Source organism: Lonchura striata, chromosome Z, assembly GCF_050655825.1.
Source record: "Lonchura striata isolate lonStrDom1 chromosome Z, ASM5065582v1, whole genome shotgun sequence".
NCBI lineage: Eukaryota > Metazoa > Chordata > Aves > Passeriformes > Estrildidae > Lonchura > Lonchura striata.
In genome coordinates this window covers 14,469,913-14,493,924 of record NC_140740.1, presented here as the reverse complement: position 1 = coordinate 14,493,924, position 24,012 = coordinate 14,469,913, and the positions used below count along the sequence as shown (strand labels likewise).

The following is a 24,012-nucleotide window of genomic DNA, read 5'->3' as shown; positions in this document are numbered from 1 at the left end:
CGATACACCAAGCCCAGCCCAGTTACCTGGTACACATGCAAAGCTTCAGAAAAAGATTAGAATGGAAAAATGTAACTGTCATGATCATTGTATTTTACTATGTTCACATGCTGTATAGGACTGCAATTTTATGTATTTGTGGTATTTTCACACATTTTAATCTCCGAAATACTGTCAGATACACTTTGATTCCTAATGGAAAGTCTTAAACTATTAATTTAGCTTATAAAATGAAGTTACTGACATTAAATAATATGTACTTTGTAGCGTAGAAGAACACAGTAATAGTATGAGTAATTATGATTGCTTAAGCACAATTGGCTTGGGTCTGTACAGGAATGTGAAATTTTGCAAGAAAATAATATTTTCACTAGGTTTTGTAAAATATTTGAGAAACACTTCTTGTTTGAAAGAATACGTTTCAAACAACCTTTTACTTAGGAGTTTGAGGAAGGTTCTTACTTTTGAAAGCAGTACAATTTTACATTTTAAGAATAATGTAAGCAGCTGATGAACTTTAGAATTATTGCAGACCATATTTAGTCTTTCAGAAAGTATTAGTGATATATATCTGATTCAATGCATCTTTTAGCCAGGTTTTGTCAGTGTAGGAAAGCCTGGTTGTAAAGCTCCCATTGTTGCCATTACAGCATTTATGTGCTGTAAATCATGTAAAAGTCTCCATTTTCCTGATTTCTTTTTTATTACAAGGGGTATTCAAGGGGCCGAATGATTCTTCAATATGACCCACTTGCAATTGTTCTGTGACTAATTCTTGCAGGGCAGTAAGCGTTTCAGTAGTAAGGGGCCACTGATCAACGCAGACAGGTTTATCTGTTAACCATGTCAAGGCTACAACTGGACATTCACCACCCTGCATCACAGTGGCTCCTATTAAAAATCCATAGCAATTCTGTAATAATAGTAATTAAAAATCCCAGTAATTCTGAGGGTCTGATGTTAGCTTGTTGGCCATCGGGATGTTTCACATGAATTACAATGGCTGACAAGCCACCTGTTGTAGAACCACCCAACCCCATCAGTCCAAAACTTGCACGAGTGAGAGGTCACGATTGAGGCCAACGCAGTCACGAGAGTATTGTAGCATCTGCTCCAGTGTCAATCAAACCTGTTACCGATACGGTCCCTGGATGATATCCACTGGCTGTGAGGATGCATGTCTTTTCTGGATGGTTCTCCGTTACTTTCTCAGTCCGGAACACTTGAGGTACTTACCGTATTGGGAACAAAACTCACAGAGGCTACAAGCTGAGTGATGCAAGTTCCTTTCTGAATAGTAATAGGGCACTCATCAATTCATATCATAGCATGACTCTGTCCTAAATAATCAACATCAATAAGTCCTAAATGCACATGAATACCTTTAAGTGTAGTACTTGATATCCCTATCAGAAATGCACTCAATCCACGTCCTATTGGGCCATAGGTGTCATGGGGCACTTTGCAGATTTCTTTTGTCAAAATAGTTACTGTGTCGGTGGTGGGTACATCAATCCCTGTGGACCCACTTGTTGCTCCTGAATACTGTTTGCAAATGGGTAGCTTTACAGTGCTGGGAAGGCCCATAATTGCTGTTAATGGTCGTCAGGTTATTTGTGTCCCCACACACCCCTTCGTGTTCTTCTTCCCATTTCCCTGCAACAGCTGACCATTTGCATGATACTTACTCGTGCACAGTGCCCAAATTTAGCACAATGATTGCACATAACATTGCTGCTTGCATTTGACTTAGATGTTATTTTCTGGGTATTACACTGTGCCCTTACATGCCCTTGCTGTCCACAATTACAGCATTTCGGTGGTGGTCTTAGAACTGCAGCAAGAGCTGTCATTTTATGCTCTACTGAACCATCTTTTGAGCAAGCAGTAACCATTTCAGGCAATGTGGGCTCCCCAGGTAAGGTGTCAATAATCGTTCTGCAGTCTGGGTCTGCACTTTCTTTCACCAATTCTATACACAATCTATGTCACAAAGGTTCATTATCTACCTGTTTTTCAATAGCTGCAGCAAGCTTTTCCACAAACTGCAAAAATGGTTCTCTCATCCCTTGTTGTATAGTAACATATCTCTGTTTTGGAGCTGCCATTTCCATTGTTTTAATTAAAGCACTCATGCCTATTTGCCGAGCTTGTGTCAAAATTGAAGGATCCCACCTTGCCTGCAAATCTGGGTTAGCAAAAGGCCCAGTGCCCAATAAGGCATCAACACCCACAGCATGACGAGTCGTGTTGAGGCAGCTGCATATTTGTTAAAGCTGTGAGCTCAGCCACTCACCTCCGAGTTTCTTGAAACACACCATACTGTACTGGTTGGAATAAAACTGTAGCAAGATGCATGATGTCATAAGGTACAAGCATACTGCATTAATTACATGTATTAATTGCATTACCTCTGAGGAATTAATACCAAACTGAGCCACTTTCAATTGGAGATCTTGCACAACCTTCCAGGCAAAGACATGATGACTGTCATCCTGCCCTATTCCAGGAACTGCATTAAAAACTGGAAAAGCCATAGGATTATCACAGGCAACATTTGCCTTAACACTCTCCTCCTGAGGTACTTTTGGGGCACCAAATCTTTCTATTAGGTCCCAATTTTTTTATTCAGCTGCTTTCTTCCTAAGAAATTCCCAAAACTTCTGAGGCTGTCATGGAAGCACAGTTACTTGACACAGAGGCAAAGTCCATGGGGCAGTAGGGCTAGATCTCTTAGAAGCTGAACTGCCAACAGTTCCCTGCCCCACCTCAGGTGTTACTGCGGGTGACTCTTCACTTGATTTGCTGTCACTGTCCAGCAGTGGAGGATACGACCTTGCAACTGTTCATGCAGCTCAGAGGGGGGCGGGGGGCAAATGGCTGGGCTAGAGTGGAGGGGTGTAGGTCTTAGATTCAAAGAAAAACCATAAATTTCTAACCAGGTAGAAGCTTGAGAAAGTGTTGAGAAAGAATGTAAGTTCTTTATCTCTCTTGTTCACATTGTTTATAATTAGGTTTTACTACTGTACGTCATCCACTGCACACCAATAGGGTGACATGTTTTCACTTCAGGACCAATAGAGTTGGTCTGCACAAAGCTCTGTATAAAAGAGTGATGTATTTTGAAATAAATCAGTTATAGTCTCAGCCTTCTGAACAAAGTCTGTTCATTCCCATCCTGCCTCAACAGCGTCAGAGGGGAGCAGGGGGGCAGACAGCTGGGTTTGTCTCTCTGCCAAAGACATTTCCGCTAACTGGCGCAGTGGTGCAGTGTATAGAGGCACCGCTGAAAGCTGCTGTGCAGGTGAGATAAAGAGGCTTAGGAGTCTGAGAAGGAGATACTCTGTCAGTCTGCCCAGAAGCCTTAGCAGCTTTCCCAAAAGCTTCAGCATCCAGCCCAGAAGCTCTGGCAACTTTCCTGGAAGCTTTGGTAGCCTGCCTGGTAACTTCCATGGGCACCTGCACTTTCTTCAAGGATGTATGCAACAAGTTCCCCATCAGAGGCCCCATCTGACTCATCCCTCCCATCAGACTACTTTATCAACCCCAAATCTTCATCCACCTTGTACTCTGCTTGTTCCCGCTGTTTTCCATTCCTTTAATGCCTCAAAAGGCGATCTCCAAGTAACAACTAGATTGACAATAGTTTTATCTCCCGCTCAGGTGACTTCCCACAGCTTGTTCCTGACTTTTTTTCCAACCTTTAACACTAAATGCTGTGTCAGGATCAGTAGCAAAATCCTATGATCTAGCCCACAGCAATATACTACAAAGGGCATAGTCTGAAGTAGTAATTCCCTTATTTCTTAACAAAGCTTTCTATGTAGCCAAAACAGTCTCTTCCTCTTTAGATTTATCTCCCATTATCACTAGTTGTTGCCTCACCTGCTTCCAGGTGTGTTGATAGGAGAAAATCAGGTCAGGACTTGCCTGTGGCTTCCACCCGCCACTCTCAGCTGCACCAGCGCCGCCTCCCCCGCCACTCCCCAGCGGGTCAGGGCTGCCAGTCGCTGGGACCCCGCGTGGCTCCAGACCGACCACGCTGCTCAGGCTGCTGCTCCACGCGGTGGGCACCAGCTGTCACTGGTATATACACTGCATCGTGAGGCGGTCGCCACACAAAGCACAGACCACAGGCGGTCTCAGATGGCAACTCTTTATTATCGAACATGACCTTTTATAAACTTTCTAATTGTTTATACTTCTTCTACCCCAACTGTTGGCCACAAAAAAATCAACATAACACCACTGGTGAACAGTAACAGTGACTTTAGTTAACTTTCTGAAAATGCTTTATCCAGCTGCAGTTCTCTCCTTATCTTTCTCCAGTTCTTCTCTCAGCCTCCTTGGTAGCAGCCTTGGAGAGAGCTCTTGATCAGCTTCTTGCCTCTCAGCTTCTTTTTGCTCCTTTAGCTAACAGGCCTGCTGTTAGCCCCTTCCACAGTAATTCATCCATGAGGGGCAGGAAACAAGAATAGGGGGCAGGAAGCAGAATAGGATTAAAAAGCCTAGTGATTAATTAGAATTGGTTAAAATCTGACAGACCTTGAGATGACACCAAAATTCATCATCCTAGAGTGTAGCCTACAGCACACTACTCGCATTTCTATATTCGGGAAACATGTTTTCTTCCTTTTACGCTGTCTTAATTTAAAAGCTGAAAGATTCAAGAGGAATTACTACATCCTCCAATGAGTCCATGAAGTTTCCTCTGAATGATCTCCTTTGTGTTACTGCAGTCTACTATTCAAGTATATAGGGACAACTGTCACAGTAATCTCATTAAAAATGTGTGCTTTGTTAAAATAACCATCACAAAAATCAGTCCTAGTAAGGCAGGTAAGACAGAATCAGTATTGATACTGAAAATCTATTATGAATGCAGAAAAAGGCAGAATCCAAAAACTTCAGAAGTATGTATATAATATACTCATTTAGTTGAAAAAAACTTACACGTTTATTAGAACAAGTTTGGGATTTTTTTTAAATCTCATTTTTTCTACTTTGGATAGCTTTACCTCAGCAGTCCATAAATTATTTTTGCTGTATTAAACTAGTGAAACAAGGATATTTAGTCTAGATTTTTAAATTCCAGAAGGAAGTATTATGCAGTGTTACAAATGAAAAGCTACGTTAGATTCCTAATTTATCAGTAAAATACCTAACTGCAGAATGATATCAGCAAGAAATTCTATTATTTTGGAAGAGCAGGGTAGTATGTTAGAGAACTCTACCTTTCCAGACACTGGAGAAGAAGGAGTAGCACAGGGGCTGGAATAGCTACTGCTTTCTGCAGGTTTTACTGAGGACTGAGCTGATCTGTCATCTGAGGATTGTCCGGAGAGCAAAATGTCTTTTTCTTTGTACTTCTTTGGCTGGTGGAGTGCAGGAGAAGAAGATTTCACTGAAACCCTACAAAGGACATACCTTGAGTTTCACAAGCAGTCACTGAACAATTTACATCGACCTGTCCACCTACAGCATGACCCCATGTATTACAGCAACTACAACATCTATTAAACCTAACTAAAAACTCATACTGACCATTCATTGCTTTTTAATGCTACTGTTAAACTTCTTCTGCTACTTCTCAAACATCACAATTCATGGACAATATTCCTGACTGCTCTCTCAAACAGCAGCCCCAGGTATGAAATACTTCTCTTTGGGATTACAATGCAGCATACAACAGTATAACACCTTCCAAATGTACTTCCACTGTTTTCACCTATTACTAGCAGAAACTTAAGTGATACTTGTATACATAAACTGCAACCTACAGTAAGCAGAAGACCTCAGCATCTTACTTTTCAGCATGAGAGGAGTCAGACAATTCTGTTTCTGTTGAGCTTTTTCTGCTGCTGGTTGACTTCCATGTAGATGCCAAAGGAAGTTCTTCACAAGTCACAGGCCTTGGTCTCTGGCCAATTCCTGAAGGCTGCTGCAGACCTGCAGACTGTTCTTCAGCACTCAGAACAGCTGTAATTGCTCTTACAGTTGTTTCATCAACCTGAGACCACAGCTTAGAAGGAGCTCGCATACGACGCAGAAACAAGCTGTGCCACTTCTGCCTGAGCTGCAGCAGCATACCAGCAGCCTGCAATGAATTCCAATTCTGTTAAATACTGATGAAAATTAGATCACACAGGTAAGAGAACCCTGTCTTTTCCCTATCAAGCAACACCTGGCATTCCAATATAAACAGAGCCCAGAATTGAAGGCAAGACTAAGGTCTTGGGGAAGGGGAATAATCCATATTTAAACTATGATGTTAATTTGCTTTCTTTTCCTTGGGTACAAGGTCATTTTGGAAACATTTCATTTAGCTCTGTACTAAACTTAGCTTTGTATTGTAATTCCACAGACTTTTTTTTTCCTTCTTATCTTTCAAGAAAACTCAATCCTTTCATGCTTTATGCCCTTCCTCTCAAATCAGTCTCTACTCATGCACTCTTCAGTATAGTTGATGGAAAAGAGCTCTAAGTGATATTTTTCTTACATCGACACCTGGTCAAATGTGATGACTAAATTCAGAAGACTATTGTCTAATTCTGCTACCAGAAACGCTTCCATTACGATAAATTTTTAAAAATCACTCTTCTGGACATGACTAGGAGAGAGAGTATTATTATTAGAGTTGGTAAAGTTGTGTGTTTCATGACCCATAAACTGCAGCCACAGCTCCTCAATGACATAAAGACTTCTATTTCAAAGAGGATTTGAAATGTATCCTTCCAAAATCTGACAGCAACTTTCTCTCAGCAACTTCAGCTTCAAGTGCTCCTTTTTTGATCTGATTTTGGTTATCCTCTCAGAGAAAGAAGAACACAATATGCCAATGTGACTGTTCTCTCAGCTCCTGTCCAGATTTTAGCTTATCCCAGCTTGTGCTATGGCCTGATGGAGCACCATGCAGGCAGGACAGGAGGCCAGAAGGAGCAGAAGGGCCCTTATGCTGTCACTGTCACCTGCAGCTTGCTGTCCCTTGCAGTCATCATTTTTTGTCTGCCAGTCTCTTCAGAATCTGCTGACTTGTGGAAAGGGACAAAACTGCCAAGCTCAGATATAAAACATCATATTACCCAGAAAGTTTTTGAAACAGACCCAACAGCATCTGGATTGCTGAGGCTTTCCTGCTCCCTTTTGTGAGAGACAGGACACCCACACCAATATGGAGGAAGAGGGATGAGCACTCTCACTGTTGACTTAGGTGACTATTCTCTTTCTTTCTGCTGACAGGTAAAAGAAGAGAAAGGTATGGGTGACAGGTGATCAAACACTGCAACTTGGATTTTGAATACACAAATTCATGCAACAGACAACTCTGTGCCAAAGGGGATTGAAGCCGTTTAATTCTTAATGAGCTTGTGAAGTAAAGGTTAAATCACAGAGTACCTAGTTCCAGAGACCTAAATGGACCATGACATTCTTGGAGAAAATTCTTGGCTACTCAAATGTTACAAAAACCTTTTCATATCTTTTTACAATTCCTCTACATGAAGCAAACCCAGGAGTAATTTCTTACTTCAGGGTCCAGTTTAAGATGGAGCCATTCATCCAGCTTCAGCAGTGCCAGATCAGCAGACGTCCTGTCCTCCATCTCACTGTCGCTGCTATCATTAGATACCCCTCCCCCTGAATTAAAGACAAAAGGTTCATCAGAATTTCCATATTTTTTCTACTATTATTTCTATACAAAAACCCGCATACTACTATATTACCAGCAATATTTTTCCTTCTAAAATTGACTTTAAATGTAAACATTTGTAAAACTACCTCTTCTTTTCTGCAAATACACTGCAAAGTCTTTGCTCCAGATAGCAGCAATCAAGTAGCCAGACCTGCTGAAGGTCCTACTATGTAAAAACGTGGATTGATATGATGTGACCCAACTCATGTACCTTCACCAGTTTTCACAGGCCACTATACAACTTTTGCCTAAAGCTGTTGGCAAAATCACACATGCCTCTATTTCCTAGTAAAACAGCAGATTTAAAGACCCAGTAAGAAAAAAAAATATGTATGGCTATTAATTAGGATTCTTTATTTTTCTTAAGTGCAATTCAGTCAGCATGAGTACTACTCTAAGGTTCACAGTTTAAAAGCAAGACAGGAAAGCTTTAGAAATAAGTTGGACTTTTAGTTTGATTCAAACTATGACAACTAGAAGCAGTTATTTTTGCTTCCATTCCAACAGGACTCAATTTAAATGAGAAAAAAAGAAGGAAATGTAAATATATTCTCTATTACTTACAGTTAATAGTACAGTTAACTGAAATTAAAAATTATCAGTAGAACATATCTTGAAAATGTATGTGTTAGCTAGAAGCAACATGACTTGTTTGCCATACTGATTGTTTCTAAATTATTCTGTTTGAATAATCTGGTTCAATGATTCAAATAAAGTAGTCTGCAGAAAGAGAACATGCATACTACACTTCTCAGTACCAATACTACAGTTCTCATTAGATATTGTGGCTGCATTCTTTCCTTACAAACTATACTGCAGTTTCTGAGACCCTACAACTGTGTAATTTATGGACTTGAATAGGTAAGGAATCCCAAAATGGAGAGATTTGTTACAGAACCAACAAACTCTTCCTGAATAGCTACAGGAATTATAACAGCGCTGTTTCCAGAATCAGCCAATATATGTATTAAATATTACTGAAAAATAAGCTCTGCATGTCACACGCTGATGTATACCAATGGAAACATCCCAAATCCAGACTCCAGTGTACCTTGAAAGGATGAAGATGCCTGCAAGGCATTACTTTGCAGTCTGGCTGGTCCACAGAAGAGGGCCACGGTGACAGGTGTCACAACAGAGCAGCACCTGATGTTTGCTGTCTTGTGAGCTCTCGTCATTTCATCATATATAAGCCAGTCTGTGGGGAGGGCCTGGATGGCTGCAGCTTGTCCATTTGCTGGGGCAATCTGTGGAAGAGCAGGTAAAACCAGGCTATTGTACCCTCTACCTGTAATTAATGTAAATTTGAACGTATTTCTCATTTTATCCGGAGACACTGTGGGTGCCTCAACCTGGCAGTGCCCAAGGCCAGGCTGGGTGGAGCTCTGAGCAACCTGGACTAGTGGAAGGTGTCCCTGCCCATGGCAGGGGCTGGAATGAGATAAGCTTTAAGGTCCCTTCCAACACAAACCATTCTATGATTCTGTATTTTGAGAATTAAATACATGTACAATTATATACATATAAAAATATACATGCATGTTGCTATCATGCTGGCATGGTAGTGTGGAGGAAGGTTTTAGAAAGGCCTTGGGAATGGTAAACAGAGGAAAAAGATACATTTATGTATGCCCCATTGTTTTAGGAAGGCCCTGGAAATGAGAAACTGAGGGAAAAGATACATTTATGTATGCTCCATTGTTTCAGGAAAGTCCTGCTTCAGCATTCCTCTCTAAACCCCCTTTCTCCCCACCCCTGAGCAGTTCCCATTGGACCTGGCCCCTGGGGCGGTTCTGATGTGCCTAAGATGAAAACTGTCTCTATTGTTTAGACCTTAACTCTTAATTCTGCTGTATAAAACTGTATCTGGGCAATAGCCCGGGGCTTTTGGTCCCTGCAACCGTTCAGGCAATACAACCTCTCTGGACAAGCATACCATTGGTCTCTCTTGGTCTCTTTATCTCGAATCCTAGCGGCGACTGAGGCAACGCTGCCGCTCGGACCGTGCTGACCCAGCCGCTGCCTGGTGAGCCCAGGGCAGCGGGACCGCGGAAAACCCCGGCCCCGAGAGGGGACAGCTAGCCGGAGGGTCCCGGGGGGCCGGGGAGGGACAGGGGACAGCAGCGAGAACCCCCCGAAAGCCGCACATGCACATAAAAAAGTGTGAGAATTCAACCAGATTCATCAATTATCCTACCATGGTAAAACAAAATATGTTGTTTTAAAAAGAAATGTTAAAAATGAGTTTCAGAGAAAAACTTGCTTTTAAGAATAGGGATCATTATATCTTTAAAACAATTTTATAGCAGGGCAGTTTTTTTGCCTTTTTGCCTTTTCCATCTAGAGAAAGGACTAACTGAAATGACAGAAAAATGAATCAACTCCAATTCTATCAGCTGGGTAGAACAGTATTTTCTAAAGCTGTAGTGTTAAATGCCTATACTGCTTTTGAAGTACTGACAAACAGGAAAAGACATTTCTAAAACACGTGACAGATTTTAGTGCCCTTTTTTTTGAACTATGAATTCAAAGTGTCTTTACCTTTTTATATTGAGACTGACCAAGAACAGAGGTAGGATGAAATCGCACTTTCTTCTCCTTTGGTTCCGTCAACACCAGGCTGTCTCTGTCTACATGCACAAGATTGGGATACATCCCAGCCACTAAGGCACCTTTAATTACAGCCCAGTTCTCAGAGTTAGTATTAACATCTCTAATATCAGCTCCTCCTCTGGCTCTCACAAAACCTGACAAATGAAAGAGACAAAACAGTGCCATGTTACCTTGTGTTTGGCTCTCAAAAGGAGTCAGAAACAAAAGGTGAAATAAATGACTTCTTTGTTGCATTTTTCACCACTGCCAACCTTAACAGCACCAAGAAGAAACCATTACACTGAAATCCTTCCTGATAAGGGGTTTCATACTGACACAGAATACCACTATTTTCTACAATATAAAGACATTTCCTATGGGAATAATTCATTAAAACATGAAACGCAGTGGCATGTGGAGATGAAGGTGCTTTCAGTTTGATCAGCCACAATTCCTCATCTGCACCATACCCTGCATGAATGTGTGCATGACAGTGTATTTCAAATTAAGGAAAATTACACCAGTGAACATGATTTTTGTTACAATTTCTATATGCTTGACTTTAAAACAACGTTAAAATTGTTTCCAACTTCTCTACCTGAGGCTCTAAGCTGGCCAAGCACCTGTGTTCTCATTCCTGCAATGATTTCCATTGTGGCTCGGGACAGGAAGTTCTTTTCACAGAAGGCTCTCTCCCAGCCATCACTGCGTGCCTTCTGCCATGCCTGAAAATGTTTTTACATTTGCCTATTAATTTGAAGGACTTAAACTAAAAACTGCAGGTGTTTTTTTAAAGATTACATTTATGTCAATAAAATGAATGCAAAACCCACTCTAAAAGTTAATGTATCAAACCAGATTATTTTTTCTGTTCAACAATTAGATTCTCTTTATGTGCTCACTCTAGTGATGATTATGTCAAATTAAAACAATAAATAAAGATCATTACATTAAGATCATGATTCAAAGTTCAGTGTAGTAGGATGCAAAGAGGCACATTGTTGAAACATTCAAAATTTTCTAGGGTTTGAAACAAAATATACTACAAAAAGGGTTCCCTCACAAATTTATGAGTCCAATACACAGGAAAGGCACTAGGCAAAAAGAAAGTCTTCTCTGAGGACTTAATCACAGTCCGCCACTCTACATCCAACTGGTACATCTGCATTTTGCTTGGGTGATGTGCTGTGATTAGTACTCTCTGAAATGAAAGACTACCTGGAAAGCCCTGAGCAGGGCCATGTGGTCACTGAATGTCCCGGCAGCAAAACGCTTCCTGCACAGCACGGCTGCACGCTTTTGGGAGGCCAGCGTGGGCAGCACAAAAGGGTCTTGGCAGGCAAGAGCACAGGCAATGGTCAGAACAGGATCCAGGCACTTCAGAACTACAGCATACAACACCATTTTACCGAGGTGTGGCTCTACAGGTAACTCAGTCAGCTGATAACCAAGCTCAGTGAGATCTTCCCAAGGGTCCAGGGCATCTATGGTCTGTTCATAAACAAACAAACAAACAAATAAAGGAGAGGAGGATGGGTACAGTGGACAAAATCAATTTACAGTGAAAGCAAAAAGGATGTGAATAATGGACTTTAACTAGACTTGTTTCCAAACACTGAAGAAGCAAGTCAGACTATTAACAGAGACAAGACTTTGAAGCACTCTCTTCCCTTGACATGGAAAAACACATCCCCACACACAAAATGAAAACAGACAACAAGCAAAACTTCAAAACATCCTTAAGTAATTAAAAACAGCTTCAGTACAAACTGAAGTCAGTAAACTGCTACACCACAAATTTGGGATCAAACACAATTACCATCTAAACTTATTCCTTTTCTGACCTTAAGCATATGCACAGCATTTCTCACAGTTACAGCAGGCGGAGGATCAGGAGCTTTCATAAGAAAGTCTACAATTGGACAATTAATTGGAGCCAGAATTTTTGTGTACAAACAGATCTCCTGCAAGGTAAAAGGCAGTACAAAAAAAGATTACCAAGATTTGGAAGCAGACGCCAAACACATGATTTGTTGCAATTAGTAGTATGGTTTGAGGACATTGTATTTTTTAAAGTTATAGTTTCTAACTGAACATGCACCTGAAGCGGCAGTCTTAGAAGTTCTGGAGATTGAAATTCCAACATATTCTGAAATCGGAGCCTGCTGAAGAGATGAAAGCAGACCCCAGGCTGACAGCGCCCAGCCCTTGAAAATAAAATATGGGAAGTTGTGAAAATGAGGATTTCTTTCTAAAAACAAAACCAAAAGCCAACAAACAGACACAGAAACTCAGAATGGAAAAGAAGAGGCACTACCATGAAGAAAGTGTTGTTAGGTCACATGCAACATGAGAATTTCCTAATCATTAATTATTTTTGAGAGTGTGGCAATTTTTTACTGTAATTTTAACCCAACACTGAGAAATCTGGAGAAAGAAAAACAAGGCTTTTCTAATGTAAAGTGCTGTGGGTTTTTTGCTAACCTAAGACCAGTCCAAATCTCAATCATCCTTTGTTGTAAGGAACCAGTTGCAAACTTTCTTGCTTCCCCTCACATCCCCTAAACAGAAGTTATCCTTGGAGTAAAAGGTAGAATAAAGATGAAGTAACTTGTGAGTGAATGAGGGAGGAATGAGCAAATTCTCTCAGTCATATACATCTATGTGCATACATGCAGCTTAATGCCAATATGATTGATTAAACAGGCATTTGTTGCTACATAAACTTCTGAGCCCTCCCCCACAGTGCTGGGAAGAATATAATCATGGCCTGTTAAGTCATGGATAGCTTGGAGAAAGTGAAATAGGCAGTCCTCTGCCCATAGACATGATGTGAAAACATTGTGACTGCGGGTGCTACGTGGGAGAAAGAGGAAGGAGAACAAATTAATGGGGGGAAAACAACCCAGACCTTTGGGAAATGCCTGAGCATCACTTTTCTACAACTTGGGAGATTATTCCAAGGAAATACATGCTGACGCCTACTCGTCTGCAGAGAACCAGTGTTGGCCTCTATGCAACACAACACCGGAATAGGCCAGAAACAATTACTATGTTGTGTGGTTTATTCTAAACATAAAGGACTGTGCATATCTGCAAAATGGGAACCACTATGAGGCATTTATTACCTGCCTTTTCTCTGGATAGCACTGGCTTTTGAAATCCACCCCATTTTTAGCACTGTAGCACAACTCAGTGCATCAAAAGACTTCTAGAAAAACAAAGAAAGGAATACAAACTGAAAACTCAATAGGGTACATGAAATACAAGTTACTAGTTAGTTAGATTACCAACAGGAGTTTTCTAAAAAGTATGAAATAGTAATATATACAGCAGCTTCTGAGACAAAGGTACCTTCTCAATTTCAAGTGAATTAATGAGGGTATCTCCTTTCTAGTATCTTAATGCTCCACAAGTTTTGAAATTCAAGATTTTCAAGGTTTTTGAGACGGATAGCTTACAGTATTTGTCTTAAAACAAATTCATGTTGAAGCCTTTCAGAAAGGACTGTTGCCTGACAGGCACTAGCTCTCAGCTAGTAAAAGCTTTTTCTCACTTTACTGTAAAGTAATAAAAAAAAAAAAAAAGTTCTCCAAAATTTATACACTGTGTGTTTTAGAATCACACTAGGAAAATTTAAGGCAGTCCTACCTCTTTCACCTTTCCTGAGTCAATGACAAACACCACATCATTGACTGTTATGCTGGTTTCTGCAATATTAGTAGAAAGAATCTGCAAAGAAAAAACCCAAAACCACCAAAACTATAATAACTGCAAAAGCAATGGCAAAATAGGTCATTGTGGCATTGGAAAAAGTCCTCTAATACTTGCAATTTTGCGGATGCCAAAAGGTGGACTTTCAAGCACTTTCTTCTGGTCCAAAGTCTGCATACTTGAATGAAGCACGAAAACTTGGTATCTAATGCAAGACAAAAGGAACATTTTAAGGATCCTTAAAAGAAGCAATGAAAAGCCACAGTAACTAAAGGTTTTACCTGTGAGCATTATCAGAAAATCTCTTGTCATCCAAAACAATGCGGTCCCTCAGGCTCACTATCTCATCATACCCAGGAAGAAATATTAAAATTGCTCCTAAAAAAGGAAGTGGGTTTGCAAAGTTAAACAGAAAATTCAAATACATGTCGAATAGCACTCAGAAGGTTTTAACATCTGTGGATTGCTGAAAAAAGAGCATGATTATCAGAAGTCAAATCCACAACCACTGGTTAGGTATTTACCTACCTGCATCACAACTATGACAGATGCTGTGAAGTAAGTGCATTATCAGATCCAGATCCACTTTTTCATCATCAAAACTGTGATGGTAAGCTGTCAGTAGCTCTCTGTCCTCTGCACTAAGGTCACTAGCACTTTTTTGGACCAGGGAACTGGAACTTTCATCCATGTTTCCAAATCCAAATGAAGCGCTGTAACAGGAAAATACACCAGAATCAAGGCTGCCCCTTCGGGTTTGCATTGAGCCATCAAATCAAACTTAGATTGAGACCAACTCAATTCAAGACTGTTGGTCTTGAATTCTGATGTTTAAGTGTTGCAGAAGGGAATCACCATACTATTACTGTTTACTGATTCCAATGTTAACCCAATGAAGGATGCCACTTTATTTATTAGTGTTAACTTTAGTTTTCTTCAACTTCATTGAAACACAACCATAAGCAAAGGAAAGTATAAAGATACTTCTCGTTTATCTGTTCAAGTAAAAATATTTGAGAGATATGTCTTCTCCAAAAATTTCCCACTAGCAGAAACTACACTAAGAGAAATTATAGTAGAGATAATCTTTACAAAACACTACCACAAGTATGACAACTGTAAGTTAATCAGAAAATCATTCTTGAATGGCCTAGTGTACACATTACTTCTGCAAATTTTCTTTAATATGCCTATTGCATATAAAAAATATAGATAAAAACACATTACAGATTTGTTTCCAAAATAAGCATGTGAAAAGAAAATGGTACATAGTATAGAATTAGCAAGTTGTGCAAGCATAAACAATATGCTATTGAGTACAAACTTTTTTGCTGTTTATTTTTTGAAATACTCCTATTCTTAAAAAAAGGTATTGCTATTAAGTCCAGATTTTAGAGCATGAAAAGCTAAAACCTGTTCTGATTAGAAGAACACAAATCTCAAATTTCCCATCACAACTCTATGTATATCATATACAACTCATTCTGCAAAACAGTTACAGCTTACCTGTAGGATTCCAACAGATGAACAACCTCTGTCTGTCCAAAGTGCCTAGCCCAGTCCACAGCCATCCTGAAATAGTTGCACAAGTATTTTTATTAGACTTTTCACTTCAAAAGATGCATATGAAGAGCACATCAGGAGAGGCAATTGACATCAGACTTTTGTACCCATTTCTGTATTGACATCAGTACTGTTATTGCTGGATCTGCAACTTCCCATTTGAAAGTGCTTGAATAGGTGTTAACAGCTGACTTTTAGGTGACTACAGTTCTTTACCACAACAGAATGTCAGTTTTACACAGGAGCAAACATGCTCAAGGAAGTGAGGAGGAAGAAGGTGCCATTCCTTTAAAAATGGTGCAGAGATCAGACCTGCCTGTTTGCAGTATCCTTGAAGTCATCTCAAAAAGTCACACCCCAGGCATAACATCTGGCTATTTCATGTCTTTCAGAAGCTGTCCTCACTATGCAGTTCACCCTTTTAACTTTAAATTGCATTTCTTCCCCAAGTTATTCAAATGTTAGTACCAAATATCAGACCCCTGGAATCCTAATTCTTATCATTCCATACTACAATTATTTACTGTACTTCCCTGTTTATATGAAGACATACTCCATGACCACAAAACCTGAGTTTCTACAGATCCACAAATATTTTTACATGCTACAATATATTTAGAAACATAACAGAAAGATCTTCTGATATGTGTAACTCCATGAAAATAGGAATTGCCAAATATTTTGGTTCAGTTCAGTAGATTACAGTTGTTCTACTAACCAGTATCCTAAACAAGACCTACTGAAACAAAATTTATAGCTCACAATCAAGACCATGTAATTAAGAATTCAATTTAGAATTTACAGAAAACAATGTGATTATCAGGAGTTAGAAATTGTTGAGGCTGTCAAAATCTATAGTTCTTACAGCAGTGTGATAAGCTAGCAAATTAATTTAGATGTTAAAGAATTTTCTTCCTCTCTCCTATATTGACAAATAAATCTATCTTTTGGTTTCTCTGTTTTTACCAGCCATTAGATGATTTGCAGTGGATACTTGCTCCCATGCTGATCAACTGTTCTACTTGACTCAAAAAGCCTCCCCCTGAAGAAATCATCAGAGCAGTCGCACCAGTTTCACTGTGCCTATAATCAACTGAGAAATAAAAAAAAAAAAAAAATCCAGCAAACCCAGTAGAAATGTTATTTTTTCATCTAAATATAGTACAAATACTGCTTTCAAATTCCAGCCCAAAGAGAATTTGTTTCCTCACTTTATCTCTGAAGTTAGTTCATATGAATTCTACACTGTTTTAGAAACACACTTCTGTCAATACTTCAAAACAATAACTAACTAAACAACTCATTATTTCTGCTAGCCCTATCATTTTTCAGTCAGCATCAGAATGCAAAGGTAACACCATTTGAAACTGGAGATAAAAGTAGCCATAAAAATCTAAGTACATCTGAGGTTGCTCTTTTCTTATGCAATAACACATGAAACTTACCACTGACATTTTCAGTTAAAATAAGATTTAACAGCTGAGCAAACGAATCAATATCTTTATGCAACCAGATGTCAGAAAGACAGGAATCCATTTCTTTTACTATCCACGGTTCAAGGCAATTCACATCTTTTTCAGTCTGAAGATAAAAAACAATATTGAAAGCTTAATCTTTTCCAAGAGTTGTCTTTATTCTCATACATTACCCACAAAGAATTGCAATGGTTATTTTTCCCAGCAGCCACAGAAACCCAGCACTCAGGTATCAGTTCATGCATTGATTTTGTCATACGCAAGTACGAACACAATGGCAGTCGAGCCATTTGATCTGAGGAAAAGCTGTGTGCAACCACCCGAACTGAAGAGCACACTTCAGCTAGAGCCGTTCATCCTCATCAAGTAATCTTTAAAATACGTTAATGTCCTGAAAGATTCAACAGAACTTTAGAAAACAGATTTTAAATGGCTAGTAATACAACACAAATATAAACACCTGTAACATCTCTTCCGACTAAAGAAAAAACTTACCAGTTGATTAAATACTGTGTCACCGCCATCATCCAACCGTTTGTACTCCTCATTTGTCCTTGGAACCGATTTTTGTCTCCGAGATGTCCCTTTGTTAGTGTTATCTTGAGCTGAACACCACTCAGCAAGAGTGTTCTTCTGTTTCTCTTCTAGAATGCAAAGTATTCCCCAAGAAAGTTTTAGAGTCATATTTATTATCCATTGTTTTCTACTAAAAAAGTTAGTCACAGCAGGTTTTACCAAGTTTTACCCATTCAACATCTTTTTTTAGTCTAGAATGCTACTACCAGTCCAACAGAAATGACATGTTTAAGGGTACCCAAAGTGCACTGCACCAGGGCTATAAAAACGAGGTAAAACCCAACACTTTGGTGTTTAACCCCCCAAACCTCCATTATTCCAAACTACTGCATTCAAAGTATCTTCCTTAAGTAATCACCTTCCACACAATCTCAGGCCAGATCTTTTTCCACAAATGGAATTCTGAAGACAAGTGATACAGTCCCTGCATGTAACAACTTACTTTTCTACACCACTGGAAGAAACATCAGAAAACACCAGTGTCCTAACTGAACTTTTCTGACCCCAGTGATCAGAGATGAGCACTGTGATCAATACCCAGTTAGGACTGGATATTGAATGTTATAGCTTTGGGGTTTGCATTTTTTACTTTTCCTTTAAATAATCACTGGGATCATTACTTTCAGTTGCCAGGAAAACTTCTGAAGCAGTATCTACTTAATCAACTTAAAACCAATGATGTTTAGCTCAAGAGTGTTAACACTTAAAAAAATACATCCATGCCTGAAGAAAGCAGTGAAAAATGTTACTGAAGGGAATACCTTGTCCATTTAGTGCAAGATGTACAAAATCATGCCTGCTTTAATAGCTGCACTTTAATTTGCACCCAAAGGTACAGAGCATCCTATGCTTCTTTAGCATTCATGTGGGCAGAGCCCCCAGTTATATATAACTCTACAGCATAATAATTAGAAAAAAGATGACATTCATCAACTGAGTGAAAACAGAATGCAACCACTGAATCAAAGTGATCTTTTTTCTTTAATTGCATAAACTATTTCCATAATGTAAATATTGACAGCTTAAAGATACTTGCTGTCATCTAAATCACACTCATTTAATCTCCTGACTCTGGAATTTCAACAGAAAATAATCCTGTTAATTGTTTGTTCAATCAATGATTCTCATTGCCAACCCTTAGAATTAACAAGTCCACTGACCTTGCTGCTTCTTTTCTTTGTACTTCACCATCTCTTTGTTTGTATACCCAGTGCTTCGTAAAATGTCCTCCAGAAACATCTCTTTAACTTCAAAAGGTCTCCCTTGGACTAAAATAGAAAAAATCCGTAAAAGATCATATATTCACCAGCTTCACTTACAGAATTAATTTTTTAAAAAACTACCTTCACTGGAGTTTATTTTTCTCGAAACTGTACAAAACAAAACATTTCCAAAATCAAATGCCACCTTGTTTCTCCTCAACCTCTTCAATTTTATGAAGTGTTCCAGCAGATGTTCATAAGATTGACAATTATTAACTACAATTTTTTTTTAAACGAGAAAAAGAAAACAGCTGTTTTTGTTTAGGCTTACAAACAAGAACTTGCCATGTAAGTCTCCCATCTGGATTAAAAATGTAATTAAATAATAAGCAATTAATACAGCTTTTTGCAAGGTTCCACACAGAGACAGTAAATCTTTGTACTGAACTCCTTTCTTTTCATGAGAATCATGTGAGAAGGCAGCCTTATCTCCATGTCCTCTACTAATTCAGCAAAGCTGAGCTTTCTTTACTGAATACTTCTTGACAGATGAGACATCCCAGCGGCCTTTACCTTCTGATAATTTATCCTGATCTCTTTTTAAACAGGACTGTTTTCTAGACCTTATCTGTCGACATTGCAGGATGCTTTTTGCATGAAGATTAAAATCTCTACATTTTGATTTCTTGTTCCTTAACCTGACTCAGGAACACTCAGGATTTTCCTTCAGAAAGAACAATCCACAATTCACATACTTTTAGAAGCTGGTCACAGAGGAAGCCTTCCAACACTGATCACAAACTCTGTGTACTACAGCGATCCACAGCCACAAAATGTGGTTTCTGTGGTCAGGATTTTGTCAGCCGTATTGCTGAAGGAGACTCAAACCTTGTATATTAAATTAACAGACAAAGCCACTTCTTTTAATTCTTAAATTAACCAAAAAAAAACCCAAAAAAAAAACCCCAAAACAACAACAACAACAAAAAACGGGAAAAAAATATCTTTTGAATTGTTATTGGCCTGTTACATAACCAGCACAAACACTGTGGTAAATTGGAGAGATTGGGAGAGATTGCCAGCAGATTTTCCAACACAAATTGACCGATCTGAAAGAACAGGAAGCTGCAAAAAGACTAAACTGGAAAGTCATACAACAATCATAACCGAGGCACTCCCTTGCAAAAAAAATACAAAGAACATGAAATCACGTGTAATTTCCAGATTCCTGTCTCCAACAAGCTGCAAACCTTATTCAACTGGGCAGAAATTCAAAACTGAGAACTAAACAATTCCATCTGCAAAAAAAGGAAGGAAAAAAAGGTTTCCTCCTCACAAACATTTGCTAAAATAAACCAGTAAGCAATCCCATTTCCTAAAACCATTGAGATTTTTTTTAAAAAGGCTGACATGCAGAGAGTCTACCTGATTGTCAGATAAAGCATTTCTCTTAAAAGCTACTTTTCAAAACACATTAAAGTTGGACATTACTGTTGAAAAAGTAAGAGGATTGCAAGGTGCCAGAGGAGGTCACCCATGCAGAAAACCTGCAAGCCAGGAGGGTGGGGCAAAAACCGCAAACCCACAAAAACCCGCAATCTCCCACGCATTTACATTTTGGCTTTACTAAAGATCAGTCAAATGAAATTAAACCAGCAAATAATGGTAACTTTTCTTTGCATTTGAATGTAGTCTAACTGCAGGTAACTGAGTCTGCAAACAAACTAAGCAAAACTGGATGTCTTTTCTGAATATTTACCTAGATGAACAACTACTAATTTTCCTTAAATCAGAGAATCATGTGATTCTTTTTTCATGTGAAACCCAATCTGACTAAGCCTGTATTTCTGAACTGAACTGGTACAGTTATCTGTGTTTTATCCAGTAACCAGTGACAACCTTCACAAAGCCTGAAGAGTAAGATCCTACTGGAATGCACTGATATATATCACACTCATGTAGCTCCTAAGTCCTGTATCAGCATGAAGACAGAACTTCAATAACCTCTTCCTACTTCTTCAATTAAGAGTGGAGGGGGGCAGGATGTACCTGCATTTACAGAACTCCCAGTGACTCAAACACTTCACTTTGAATGAGGTGCAAACAGTCAAGAAACAAGAAACCTGCATACAGAAAGAACAAGGATTCCTGGAATTCTCAGTGTATTAATCATGTGCCTTTACTCAGAATAATTTGCTACAGTTTAGTAAGATCTGTGAGTCTCAGGGCAGGTATACTCAGACTTAAGAGTTAAGATCAAGACTTACTATGTATTACTGGGCAGCTTCCAAAATACCTAATAAAGAGATTTGCATCTAGAGGAGCACTAGAGAGAATTAGTTTTAAATTATTCTGGTTTTGCAGCACATCTCTCAGTTTTATTAGCAAGAAGTCACTGAACCTATCCCTCTCATGTACTTCATCCTGTAACAAAAAGGGAAAAAAAGAGATAAAAAACCATCACAGATTCACAACTTCTGACAAAAACAAACTTCTCTAAAAAAAAATACATGTTTTGGTGGCACATTACAGAGGCCTTAATATGTGTGAGTCTAGTTTAAGTAATAGGTTTTTTTTAAAAAAACTATCCATAAAGAAACAAAAATGCCTCAAAAAGTTTTTGTCAGCGCTGAGTGCATTGCAATGCTGAAGCTGTAAGCACCTTAACTTTAGAGGCTAAAGTGAGTATCTGAAACCTCTCTGGTTTTGTATTTGAAGCCAAATTTCAAGAAAACACCACAAAGTACAAATCTTATTTTAATAAATTCTCACTTCACCACTGATAAGCATTTAAAAAAATGTATGACACCACATAATCAGAAAAACAGACAAATTGCTTAGACAAGTCATACACAAAGCCTATAAGTTAAGGCACATAACTGATTAATCATCTTTTTCATTCTTCTGTTTTGATTTATATTATGAATGAAGGAAACAAGGAGTCAAAATACAAAGTTTGTAGGCTGACATCAAGAATGTATAAATCATTCTCATGCTTTTTTAACTCTGATAAACAGGCAGGCACCTAAACTTACCTTTTCATCTTCAGTACTTAAGTCTTGCCAAAAACATTCTAGTTCCCTTTACTTATTCAGTTCCATCATAGGAATATTGACATAATCACAAATGAACAATCTGAATAGTTTGCTAGCAATTAGACTCCACATTATCTAGAAAACTCTGGGCAAACAAATGGACTGAAAACCTGTATTGCTAAAACAAATGGTAAGAGAAAATCTGACACAATCACATTGAACCACATCAAGGTAAGCCTCCCTAAGGATTTTCTGCTGACCATGGAAGTTCAGAAATATTTACACTTCTGTCCCTCTCCACTCCTCCTGATTCCACACTTAACCATTGGCATGAAAATAAGATATTTTTACAGGAAAAACGCAAACACACAGAAAAACACCAAACTGCACGAAACATGCATTCTACTCTGAGGACTCAGAAAGTCTTTGAAGTTGATTCAGATTCTACCAAACAAAAACACCTAAAGTGCTCAGCAAATTTCAGTAAAACAAATGAGGACCTCATTTTCCAAAGCAATACATATTGCTCCACCCCACATGAAAGACCACAGGATGCTCACCACAATAACATGGGTCACGGTGGAGAGAGTGCTGTCTCCTGCCATCAGCGTGCCAAGGAGCATGTCATTAGTGCAGAATGTTACCAGCGTCTTTGGAGAAACCCTATGGATCACATCACAGAGACAACTCAGGGGTTTGCACCATTTAAAGCTTTCCATGGATCAAAAATTAAAGCAGCTGCTGACCAGAAGAGAAATTACAGTTCTCTCCTCAAAAGATTCATGCACACCACTTGTTTTTAAACTATGCCTTTTCCCAGACATTTCCTAACAATTTGTAGTGCTTGCGCCTCAAAACTCTGGACAACGTATTAATTGAAAGAATAAGATTCAATATTAATAACTAAGGAAATAAAAGAAAACTGTGAAGAAACCCTGCACGTCATTCATTTTACTAGAAAATTCCATGTGGAAAACCAGGTTCCAATTCCTCAGCCTGTGCTTGGATATAGCCTTTGTACTTGTCTACACGTGGTGGGATGAGCCTGTCTGGACGCCAAGTGCCTACCCAAGCCACTCTATCTGTCCTCTCCACGGGCAAGAGAGAGGAAACATAACAAAAAGACTCCCAGGCCCCAGAGAAAGATAAGGAGAATGTGGGTCTCTCCCACGGTAAAGTGGGCTCTCCACGAGCTTCTCCAATATGGGTCCTTCCCATGGGCTGCAGTTCTCCAGGAACTGCTGCAGCACAGGTCCTTTTCCACAGGGTGCAGTGCTTCAGGAACAGTTTGCTCCAGTGTGGGACCCCACAGGGTCACAATCCTGACAGCAAACCTGCTTCTGTGCGGCTCCCTCCCCGGGGCCGCAGCTTCTGCCAGGAGCCTGTTTCAGCACAGACTTCCCAGAGGATCACAGTCTCCTTCAAGCATCTACCTGCTCCAACACATAATCCTTCACAGGAGGATCCCTGCTGCACCACAGACCTCCACGGCCTGCTGGGCCACAGCTGCCTCACCATGGGCTGCACCATGGGCTGCTCTGGCACCTGGAGAATCTCCTCCCCTCCTGCACTGACCTTCCTGTGTGCAGAGCTGCTTCTCTCACATGCTTTCACCACTCTTCATGAACTGCTGCCTCTGTTGTGCAGGTTTTCCTCCCCCATTCCCCACTGTCCCAGAGGCACTATCACCATCACAGATAGGCTCAGCCTTGGCCAGAGGCAGGTCTGTCTTGGCTGGCACCGGCTCTGTCACACACGGGAGAGGCTTCTGGCACGTCCTCACAGAAGCCTCCCCACAGCTCCCAAAGCCTTGCCTTGAAGACACAACTCATTACAGCTGACTAAATCACAGAGGCATCTGCTTGATCCTCTGGTTTTTCAGGAGGTGAAAATACTGAAATGTTACAATTCCATACCTGGGGCACAGTTAGCTGTCCCAATAAAAACAGCAATTCTCACTACTCCCTCTGCTACTGCCATCCTAAAAGAGCTGAAAAGTTCCTCTGTACTGTACTCTACAGCTTTTCTCTGGAAGACAGTTGAGAAAACCTTAAAAATTATGTTTCTGTCTTACTAGAAACACCTCTCAACATCTCCATTCCAAATTTCTTTTGTCCACAGCTCAAAATATTGTTATCTCCCCCTTTCAGTGTTTCCCTGGAGTA

General features: G+C 39.6%; 1 protein-coding gene across 1 annotated transcript; it reads right to left on the bottom strand.

The window, feature by feature from the left end:
* Positions 1-478: 478 nt before the first annotated feature.
* LOC144248202 (3'-5' RNA helicase YTHDC2-like) lies at positions 479-7,395 on the bottom strand. The gene is made up of 2 exons (XM_085567852.1): positions 5,808-7,395; positions 479-5,412 (listed from the first exon to the last, which is right to left on the bottom strand). The coding sequence occupies exons 1-2, from the start codon at positions 6,086-6,088 to the stop codon at positions 5,142-5,144; spliced, it is 552 nt and encodes a 183-aa protein (XP_085423978.1). The 5' UTR covers positions 6,089-7,395; the 3' UTR covers positions 479-5,141.
* Between the last annotated feature and the right edge of the window lie 16,617 nt (positions 7,396-24,012).